The sequence below is a fragment of the Zingiber officinale genome, chromosome 1A (assembly GCF_018446385.1).
Source record: "Zingiber officinale cultivar Zhangliang chromosome 1A, Zo_v1.1, whole genome shotgun sequence".
In the NCBI taxonomy this organism is placed as follows: domain Eukaryota; kingdom Viridiplantae; phylum Streptophyta; class Magnoliopsida; order Zingiberales; family Zingiberaceae; genus Zingiber; species Zingiber officinale.
The window spans coordinates 143,526,719-143,536,810 of record NC_055987.1 but is presented as its reverse complement, the minus strand read 5'-3'; the positions used below and the strand labels follow the sequence as shown (position 1 = coordinate 143,536,810).

General features: G+C 39.8%; 3 protein-coding genes across 3 annotated transcripts; 1 reads left to right on the top strand and 2 right to left on the bottom strand.

Moving 5' to 3' along the window:
* LOC122010753 (ethylene-responsive transcription factor ERF105-like) lies at positions 1-1,072 on the bottom strand. Its single transcript, XM_042567240.1, has one exon. It carries the CDS (start codon positions 913-915, stop codon positions 136-138), a length of 780 nt encoding a protein of 259 aa, XP_042423174.1. The 5' UTR covers positions 916-1,072; the 3' UTR covers positions 1-135.
* A 2,205-nt stretch (positions 1,073-3,277) lies between these two features.
* Positions 3,278-5,416, top strand: LOC122037023 (membrane steroid-binding protein 1-like). Its single transcript, XM_042596471.1, has 2 exons — positions 3,278-3,671; positions 4,892-5,416. Exons 1-2 carry the CDS (start codon positions 3,361-3,363, stop codon positions 5,271-5,273), a joined length of 693 nt encoding a protein of 230 aa, XP_042452405.1. The 5' UTR covers positions 3,278-3,360; the 3' UTR covers positions 5,274-5,416.
* A 503-nt stretch (positions 5,417-5,919) lies between these two features.
* Positions 5,920-9,795, bottom strand: LOC122037008 (monothiol glutaredoxin-S11-like). The gene is made up of 3 exons (XM_042596463.1): positions 9,522-9,795; positions 9,065-9,139; positions 5,920-7,304 (listed from the first exon to the last, which is right to left on the bottom strand). Exons 1-3 carry the CDS (start codon positions 9,702-9,704, stop codon positions 6,063-6,065), a joined length of 1,500 nt encoding a protein of 499 aa, XP_042452397.1. The 5' UTR covers positions 9,705-9,795; the 3' UTR covers positions 5,920-6,062.
* Positions 9,796-10,092: the final 297 nt, after the last annotated feature.

The following is a 10,092-nucleotide window of genomic DNA, read 5'->3' as shown; positions in this document are numbered from 1 at the left end:
AAATTCACATCCATTTCATTTACGTGCTGATTATTAGGAAACATTTATACTGTAAGTACAAGTTTTTTACTGGTTACATTATTTCTATAGCTACTTGATTTCCAGCTCAACATACATTTGATTGCAGCTTAGCTCTCAGTTCACGAGCAACTGCGAAAAGCCTAAGGATGGATGAGGAGATAACGGCGACAGAGGCGGCGCGTCATGTGTTGCCTTCTCGTCCTCCTCCTCCTCTCCCAATCCGAATTCGAAGCCGAGATCCCAATCCCACATCGTCGTTGACAGAGCCGGCACATCAATGACTTGGACCACGACAGGCGGCGGCTCCTTCTTGATCATTACCCTCCTCTTCGCTTCCTCGGACGCCGGCGCCGCTTCCCTCTTTCTTTTCTCTGGAGGGGTTGCTGGGTGGCTGCCGCCAGAGCACCCTATCTCGTTAGGGAAGTTGAGGATAGCCTTGCGGCCGCGTATCTTGAAAGCGGCTCGGTCGTAGGCCCGGGCGGCGTCGACCGCGGTGTCGTAGGTGCCGAGCCAGAGCCGCGAGCCCCGGCGGTTGGGGTCGCGGATCTCCGCGGCGAACTTCCCCCACGGTCGCTGCCGGACGCCCCGGTACCTCCGTCCGTCATCCAGCGGGGGCGGCCGCCTCTCCTGCCAGTCTAACGTGAGAGTGGCAGGAGGGAGCTCGACGCTGGCGTCGGGGAGGAGAGGGCGGCAGGAGGCGAAGCTGATCATGGGGACAGAAGGCTCGGGGAAGGCGCGGAGGAAATCAGTGGTATAGAAGGTCGGGGGAGCGGCAGGAAGCGGAGGTGGAAGGGCGAAGGATGGGGGCGTGGGTGGGAGGTCGGCGAGGAGATGGTGGCGGATGAGGTCGATGGCGGTAAAGTTGCCGTTGCCGCCATTAATGGATGAGGCCATTGCCGATCGATCGAGAACAGCAAATCAACGCGAGAATGTTAAGCGAAGGCTTGCGGGCCGTAGTGCAGTGGGTGGAGGAGGGAGAGGACATCGTCCCTGTAGATTATATGGATTGAGAGAGTAAAATCAATACAAAAAAGGACTGAATTATTTAAGATCGAGAAAGAGACGGACCAACGGAAGATACACGTCCAACTAGTTAAATAGACGCGTAGAGTGAAGGTTGCTACACGTCAAAATTCTGATGGTTAGGTTTCCTGTGGTGGAGTGGAATGGGATGGGATTGACAGTGATTGGTTTTTCTTTTCAATAATTTGTTTCTTTAATGTTAGAGATATATAACTAACTGGGGGATAAAGACTTAATTATTATTATAATATATATTTGTTAAATTCTATATATCTCACTTTTGGACTCGCGTATTTGAGGTTTAGATAACGATAAATTAGAGAAAATTTTTTAATCATAATATTAATTCTGCATGTAATTTCGATGTTTAAAAAATTTTATTTCCACTCCTTGTATATAAAGTATTATTTGTTTCAACTTCCTCATGCAAATATTGATACCTAAATTGTCCCTCAGATTTTTTAGGTACAAAAAGTTTAAAATTGAGTGCAAAAAGTCCAAAAACGAATATAATTCTTTTTAAAGTCAGTACTTTATATTAAAAATCGAGTATATTTTCTATCAAAATTGTCTCTCTTATTTTTTAGGTATAAAAAGTCTAAAAATAAATATAATTCTTGTTAAATTCAGCACTTTACACTATAATCTAATATTCTATACTAGGATCTAGTATATTTTCTATCGAAATTAATCCTCATATTTTTCGGTATAATAGTCTAAAAATGAGTATAATTCCTATTAAATTCAGCACATTAAATTAAAATTGAGTATATTTTGAGGTGAAAAAAAAAGCGTACTCAACTTGATAAAAAATATACTAGATTCTAATTTAATATACTAAATTTAAGAGGATTTATATTGATTTTTGGACTTTTTGTACTTAAAAATATCATGGGCAATTAGGTAAATATGTTTGATTGTGTAGTGAAAATAAAGATTTTCATGAATGAAGACTACATGTAAAGATTTATTATCAATGGGGATTACATGTAAATTTTCCCTTTAGATAACCTTTTTGTGTTCATGACTTTTACTCTTTTACTGAGCTGCAAAATGAGGTCAAAATTGATTCAAATCGATATTGTGTTAGTCAATTGTATTCATGGGATGGGAGTGTTGAGTAAACGCTGAGACTTGGTTTGGACAAAAGATCGGTTGAAGCAATTAAGCTAAGGGTGGCATTGACTCGCAATGTACCGTATCAGTCCCGGTTTATTTTATCTATCCCCAATTTGACCAGTGGCCACTAAAACAATCCCACGAAGGTATTTGCAAAATCGATCGTCACTGGGCTCATTGATTGAGCGTCTGCTTGACTATAGTCGGGATTTTGCTATGGCCATGAAATCGTATTCGGGGCGGAGTCGTGAAATCGCTTTTGGACTGGGTCGCAAAATTACGATTGAGTTGGCCACCAAATTGATATAGCTTGATATATTATTCACTACACTTGGATGGGGAGATAGCAATCTAAAACCTAGAAATTAGATTGGGTAAGAAATATCACGAGCAGACTTTTGTGACATAAAAATTTGGTCATATATTTTTTCCATTTTGTTGAATAATATTTTTGGGCAAACAATAATCTCACGAGCACATTCATGTCCATCGTGCCATATTAAAAAGCTCCAAGGTGAAGAAAAACATCTGCGTGTCGGTGTGGGCTATTGACGACGTAACAATGCCGCAGAAGGTACTGGTCTCGCCCGCTCGCAATGCGCGAGATTGATCGGATCGGATGCAAGAGCCATTTACAGAAGCAGTTTGTTCTCCAAGTTCGGCCGCCACGTGTAGATTTGGATTGCGGTTGATGATCCTTTGGCTGGACGAACGGTACATACTGAATTCTAGGATCATGAGCGGGGTTAATTCGATCCTACCTGTACAGGTACTGTCCCAACCTCTCACATTGGGATGGTGGGATCTACACTTAAGTGTGGGTTTCACCATCCCAATATGAAAGATTGGGGTAGTGCCTATACAGATAGGATCGAATTAATCTTCATGGATAAATTTCACCCTGTCTCTATAGACATTGCCCCAACTTTTTACAATGAGATGGTGAAATTCATTATTTAAGTGTGAATCTCACCATCTCAATATAAAAAATTGGGGCACTTATAAAAGATTGAGTAGTGCCTGTATAGACGGGTGAAATTTACCCATGAGCGGGTTGTTGGTTTTGTTCCGGAACTTTTTTTAATTCCACGAGGCGATGCTTCATTGGGTAGAAATTTTACCCAGAAACGATAACCGTCCTGGTATGTTCGAGCAAGGGAGGGAGGCAGGGAGGGTGAGAGGGAATTAGGAGAATCCATGGCGGTTGCGGAAGCGTGGGAGACGCTGAAGCAGGCGGTGGAGGCCTATACGGGTCTGTCACCGGCTTCGTTTTTTACGGTTCTGGCTTTGGCAGCGGCGATATACTACACGGTGGCGGGGTTCTTCGAGACCCAGCCGCTGGCCCCGCAGCAGCGCGAGCGCGAGGCGGTGGAGCGAGAGCCCCTCCCGTCACCGGTGCAGCTCGGGGAGGTCTCGGAGGTGGAGCTCCTCGCCTACGACGGGTCCGACCGCAAGAAGCCGCTGCTTATGACCATCAAGGGTCAGATCTACGACGTTTCGCAGAGCAGGTAATTCTTCTCCCTTTCCCTTTGTTTGTCTTTGCTCGCAGCATCTGAAATGTCATGGCCTAAGTTATTCTGGTTCCGCTAGGGTTTCGGTGGAGTCATTTTCAACACTCTCAATGCTCAATTTTTCTTTGCAAGTTCAAGAAAGATTATATGATTCCATTCCTTTAAGAGAGTTGGCATGCCAGTGGTAGAATTAAGCCCTTCGATTTCGTTTCTGAGTTTGATAATTTTTCAAAAAATGTGATCTTTAGCATGGAATTATAGGGGGAGAGGGGATAAAAGCAGTGGCAACTGGGGCAGCATTGATAAGTTTATGGTTGGTCTGCTTAACACCTAAAGACAAATTTTGAGAATATATCTTATAAAACATGAATCACTGATTAAGAAAAGTGTTTTAATCAAATCGCATAACTTTGAATCCGTGATCAACAAGACCAACATGTGATAAATTGGTTTTCAATTGAGGTAAGGAAATTCTGACTTGGTGTGCAAGCTTTTGAGAATCTAGAGGCTCTGAGCGAAGAGATGTGGGATTATTGAGAAGCTTGCTTACCTATTTGATTGGTCTTTGGTTAAAAAGCTTGCTTATCTAGAGGAAAAAGAAACAGATCAGAGGAGAAAGTATGTGGAATCATCCTATTTTTCTTCATGGTTCCTCCCAAAATGGGTGGAAAGACAAAGAAACTTCTCACATCAAATGGGAACCGCTCAGGAAACACTCTTGATCAATCATTGATGATTACATTTTATTTTTTAAAACTTGACTTTGATTGAACTGCCAAATTTTGCTGTTGCTGTTTGATTCTAATAACATTGGTAGACAGTGGAAATCTCCTTTGTCAAACATATCTTTTGGCGGATTGTATGACTATATGTTGTGTTTCTTTTAAAGCTAAATTGGACATTTTGTTTGCTTTGTTCCAAAGCATTGACATCTTGTACCACCTGGGAGAATTTTGATACCTATTACCATTTGAAGATGAAACAGAAACAAATGCTTCAAACAGCATTTTTGCACTTTCTACTTGCAACTAAGGAAGGAGGGGCTTGGAAAAACCCTGTTGGTTGATTTCATTACGCTGTCAATAGTATTAGAGTGAAGTTGATTTTCTCTTAATTGAAATATTCATGATAATTTTTCTCTCTTGATGTTATATCTATTTTATAAAGACATAAATGTACTTATCTTTCACGCTTGCGTTGCCATATTGTTTCCACAGGATGTTTTATGGACCAGGTGGTCCGTATGCATTGTTTGCCGGTAAAGACGCCAGCAGAGCGTTAGCAAAGATGTCATTTGAACTGCAGGATTTGACCGGCGATCTCTCCGGTCTCAGTCCCTTTGAGCTCGAGGCCCTCCGAGACTGGGAAAATAAGTTCATGAGCAAGTACACGAAGGTGGGCACGGTTAAGCAGACTGTACCTGTGACGGTGACCGAGGGGTCAGATGCTGGTGCACCCAATGCGATAGAAAAAGCTACTCCGGCCACCGAGAATATAGAAGACAGTCGAGCAGATGATGCAGCACAAACAAAGGATGTTAAAGCACACCTTGTTGATGACTCGTCAGAGCCTAAAGCAGCAGAAGCTAATGAAAATTAGCCCTCCGTCAGGTGAGGGTCAAGAGGGCAAACTACTTATTATCTGTTCCTTGTGAGTAGTGAATTGGATATATTTCTCATTTCGGTAATTAGTGTCAGGCCCTTAGATTTAGGAATAACAAAGATCGGCAGGTTTTAAATTCACACCCATTGATTATATGCCATAATTGCATACCAAATGAAGGTTTGCATAATTATAATAAAATTAAAGTAGCGCCATGGAATACTAATGAATCTGATACAGACTTAAATTCTAGTTCGCAACAATTCTATTTTCTTTTAATTCTACGAAACGCCAGAATTATAATCAATCATAAAAAACAGATAAAACATGCTATTTTAATAATAATAAAAGAAAGGGAAATTCAACTTTCGGATAATTGTAATCGGACAAACAAATCAATCGAGGATATTAATCTAGGCATTACGAAATAAGATTTGTCAAGCGAGATACACAGAATCGAGATTTATGTATTAATTACTATTTCAAAGACTAGTAGCTATCCATAATTTACCTTTTCCGTGTTGACCCTAGGACAAATTGACGAGAGCGCTGGGACGAACGTATTCGTCATTTTACCACAATGTAACTGTTCTTTAACTGAAAAGGTTAAACTAATGAGAATCATAAATCCATGAGCAAAATATAAAGAAAACTGAAGGTGAACTAGCAGCATATGGTATCAAGGGTAAAACAAACAACACAATGGTACGATACACATCAAGTGGATTGGAATTAGAACCACAAAGGGAAACATGATTAACTGTCACTACAACCATAACATTAACATCACTCTGAAAGAGTTGACTTGAGCTCCTCGCTGCTCTGCAATTCCATCACAATATCACATCCTCCAATCAATTCGCCCTTGTAGTAAAGCTGAGGATAGGTTGGCCAGTTAGAATAGGTCTTCAATCCCTGTCTCACTTCTTCATCAGAAAGGATATCAAAGGACCCAAAACTGATTCCTTCTTTCTGAAGGGCATTAACAACTTTTGAGCTGAAACCACAGCGCGGTGCATCAGGAGTACCCTTCATGAAAAGCATCACTGGTGAGGACGTGATGATGTTTTTCAGCCTATCCTCAAGTGTAACCTTTGGAACCACTCCTTTTTCAGCTAAAACCCTCTTCAACTCCCCACTCTTTTGCATCTCCAACACAATATCAGATCCTCCAATCAGTTCGCCTCCTATATATAGTTGGGGATAACTTGACCAATTAGAGAAAACTTTTAGACCCTGCCTCACTTCATCGTCAGATAAAATATCAAAGCTATCAAACGCAACCTTCTCTTGCTGAAGAATTTCAACAACCTTGTGACTGAACCCACACTTTGGTTCCTCTGGTTTCCCTTTCATGAATAATATCACAGGGCTTGAGTTTACAAGAGTTTGAAGCCGAGAAGCAACTTCGGCACTAAGGCCTGTGGATTCAGAAATGTCGCCACTTTTTTCTGGTATAGGACTTTCTGAATTTTTTGCAATTTCGGTTTCTTTTGAAATGATAGGAATTCCATGGTCCTTGAACACATCTTTCAATTCACCACTTTCATGCATAGCAACTACAATATCACACCCGCCAAGAAGATCACTCTTGCAAAAGAGCTGAGGGAAAGTAGGCCAATTGGAGAACTTCTTCATTCCTTCACGTACCTCATTGTCCAAAAGAATGTCAAAACTTCTGAATTCAACTCCCTCATTCTTCAATATATTAACCACCTTTCGACTGAATCCACACTTAGGTTGCTCTGGACTTCCTTTCATGAATAAGAAAATAGGGTATGAGTCGATAAGCTGCTGTATACGCTTTCTCAGCTCATCACTGAGGCCAGAGTTCATTTCTTCAGTTTTGGAAGAGACACTTTGTGTTGCCATGTTTCTCACAACTTCCAGAACTGTAGGGCCAGCAGCGATCCCTAGACTTGCAGGTGAAGCAGATTCTACAGAGCCAGCAGGTCCAACAAGTTTTGCAACCTTGTTAGCTAAAACAGTTGGGTTTGCCCCCTCAAGTGTATCAACACTTTTACCATCCTGAGGAAATGAAATAAAACTAAATATTAATATCCCAAAAATGGAAGCTAAAGAATAAATTTGTCCTAATCAATCAAAATCATCCACTCGAATGTTATGGCATGATTAGTTTGTAAACCAAACAAATATCTCAAACTAACACCAAGCACTTAATGCCTTATGTGAGATTTCACCTATAGCACGATACCCCCACAAAATGGAGTTTAAGTATTTTCTATGTCCACTTGTAACATGAAACAGAAATGACCCATACATAGATTAATAAAAATATAAAGCCGCTCAAACTAAATGTCAACAGGATTAAAATATTAGTGATGATGTTGAATTATCTTCAAAAGATTTGATAGCTCGACTGAAATTGATGATGATCTTAAAAAGGGACTTTGAATGTGAAATTGAAGATGATCTTCAAAATAGAAATATGAACTGATTTTCAAATGAGTAAAATCTTCTTTCTTAACCTCAAATCAAAGAAATTGTAGGATTTTAAAGTTTGTGATTATGAATACACAAATGAAAAGGGTCATCGAGAAAACAGATAGAAAGGTAGGTTTCCAATATCTGAGAAGGCAGATAGGAAGGAATGCTGATGAAATTTGATATTACTCTTGAAAGATCTGATTTTACCTCTGGTATGTAATGCTCTATAATTCTACTTGATGAAGAAATGAAACTGGAAGAGAGACAAACACTAATCAATCTTTTAAAGTTACAATTGACAGAGTGAGCGTCCAAGTCTACACTGAGAGTCTAAGATGGGAAAAAATGTCAGGAGTAGATTAAGTTTTTGATAATTTTACGCAGAGAGAAGAAGATGGTGTCAGGAGAAACAAAGAGTGAACAAAATTTAACCACCACACTGACAGGAAGTACATGTTGGACGAAACAAACAAACTAACAACATATTACACGATGTACAGAAGATAAGTGAATCATGAAAAAATTGATGTTTGAGAAGAAGCTTAGAGACATGGAACTAATTACAAGAGATAGGAGGGAAGCCGTCGAGTGCAGCAGTACGCCTCAATCAATTTTTTAAATTCTCAACCAGAAGAGAGGAGGAAATAGCCAGGAGAAAGTGGTAAGATGAAGGAAGAAATGGGAGGTTGTGTCCTCATATCAAAGTTATGACTCCTAAAAAAAATTGAAGAAGACAACCTAATTCTACACTACATATATATAGGACTCAGGGACAACCAGACACCCAATCAGTAAATACCTCATGTGGCCTTAAACCTACAACATAAGCAATTAAAACCCTCATTAACTCTAAAATGTAAAAAATCAAATGAAGAAAACTTACTGCAATCTACTGAATATGAAAGCCTTCCAGCCTTTTAGAGTAAATTATAAATGAAAATAACTCAATGCCCGAATTATTTCTACCACTCAATAATGTTCAGTATTTTCACCAAGAATTGAGTCATACCACTAACCAATTACCTGTTTGAAAAAGAAAAAAAAAAAATCTTTGCCATGATACTTTTGAATATAAAGTAACGGTTAAATGAAATAACAATCTGAACATTATTGTCAGATTAGTGCCTTCCTGTACAATACTTTTATAGGTTAGATCTGACTAAAAATATTGTTATAATCTTTCCAACAGTATGCAAACTCTTATCCAACTAACCCCTGCTAAAGCAAATTTATTTCAAATTAAGGTACCATCAAAATATCTTTACAGTTGTCAAGGTCACAATGTAATCATCCATCTTTGTGCACCTTCAAAAACAAGAAATAGTTGGGAAAGAACTAACCTTGCAAAATATAAAATAAGGAACAGCTGAAACTGCATAAGTCTCAGAAATTTCTGGGTGCTCTTCAGCTTCAACCTACGAGGGAGGACACTATGCTTATAAGATCAAATAACAGTGGAAAGAAAATGCAAACATAAAGTTCCAAGGCAAACATTGAGATGTATGCGAACAAGAACAAAACATACCAAAACAAATGAAACAAAATAAATAAATAAAACAAGTATGCATTCTCATTGAAACTAATTAGATACTAAAAAACTCAAGTTGTTTGAATAAATTAAAAGTCTTGGGCTGTTAGAGGTCCATCAAAATGATAACCCTTTTTTCTTTTCCCTTTTCTCTTACTGCCTATCTCACGGTTACGCGAGCTCTATCAAACCCTAAGTCGTATCAGATCAAAGAAAGATTCTTTTCCAGAAAACCAAAAGAGAAAACGGTAGAAAAGCAGGCTACCGACCCTAAGGAAGAGAGCATGAGGGAAGTCTGTGGCGAGATGGCTGAATACTTGATCCATCTGCTTCGATGCCTCGCACCAAAACGCCCAGAAGTGGACGACCACCGCCGTCGCCCCGAGGAGCGCTTCATCGAGCTCCGCCTTTGAGCCAACGTCCTTAACCACGCCGCCTCCGCCGCTACCCATCCCCTCTCTGTCTCTCTCTCCCCTGCGGACGGCGGACCCAAACCGATCGGAAATGGTAATAAAGTTGAAGCCTGTGGCTCAATTTTAAGATCCTTGGGGTATAAGCAGTCACAACCGTTATAATGATCTCGGAGGAACAATTAAATAAAACTTGACATAAAGTTCCCGTTATATCTATCATAACAGGCGTCACCACTCTTATCTGCACGACGGTAGCGAATGCCAAATGATCACTAATCAAATCGATTCTCTTAATTTTTTAAATATAAAAGATTTATTTTTTTTTATAGAAAAATCAACTAACACCTGATCTATCCTTATAAAATGAATTATTTTTTTTGAGGTCAGAAAATAAAGAGGTTAGAGGATACTGAAGGTTCTCTTAGTC

What these genes read in the sequence shown, in the direction of transcription:
- LOC122037023 (XM_042596471.1), top strand. Translation starts at nt 3,361, where the DNA reads ATGGCGGTTGCGGAAGCGTGGGAGACGCTGAAGCAGGCGGTGGAGGCC. An exon ending in TACGACGTTTCGCAGAGCAG is followed by an intron (nt 3,672 to 4,891) that starts GTAATTCTTCTC and finishes TTGTTTCCACAG; the next exon opens with GATGTTTTATGGACCAGGTG.
- LOC122037008 (XM_042596463.1), bottom strand. Translation starts at nt 9,704, where the DNA reads ATGGGTAGCGGCGGAGGCGGCGTGGTTAAGGACGTTGGCTCAAAGGCG. An exon ending in CTCATGCTCTCTTCCTTAGG is followed by an intron (nt 9,140 to 9,521) that starts GTCGGTAGCCTG and finishes CCTCCCTCGTAG; the next exon opens with GTTGAAGCTGAAGAGCACCC. An exon ending in CTTATTTTATATTTTGCAAG is followed by an intron (nt 7,305 to 9,064) that starts GTTAGTTCTTTC and finishes TCATTTCCTCAG; the next exon opens with GATGGTAAAAGTGTTGATAC.
- LOC122010753 (XM_042567240.1), bottom strand. Translation starts at nt 915, where the DNA reads ATGGCCTCATCCATTAATGGCGGCAACGGCAACTTTACCGCCATCGAC.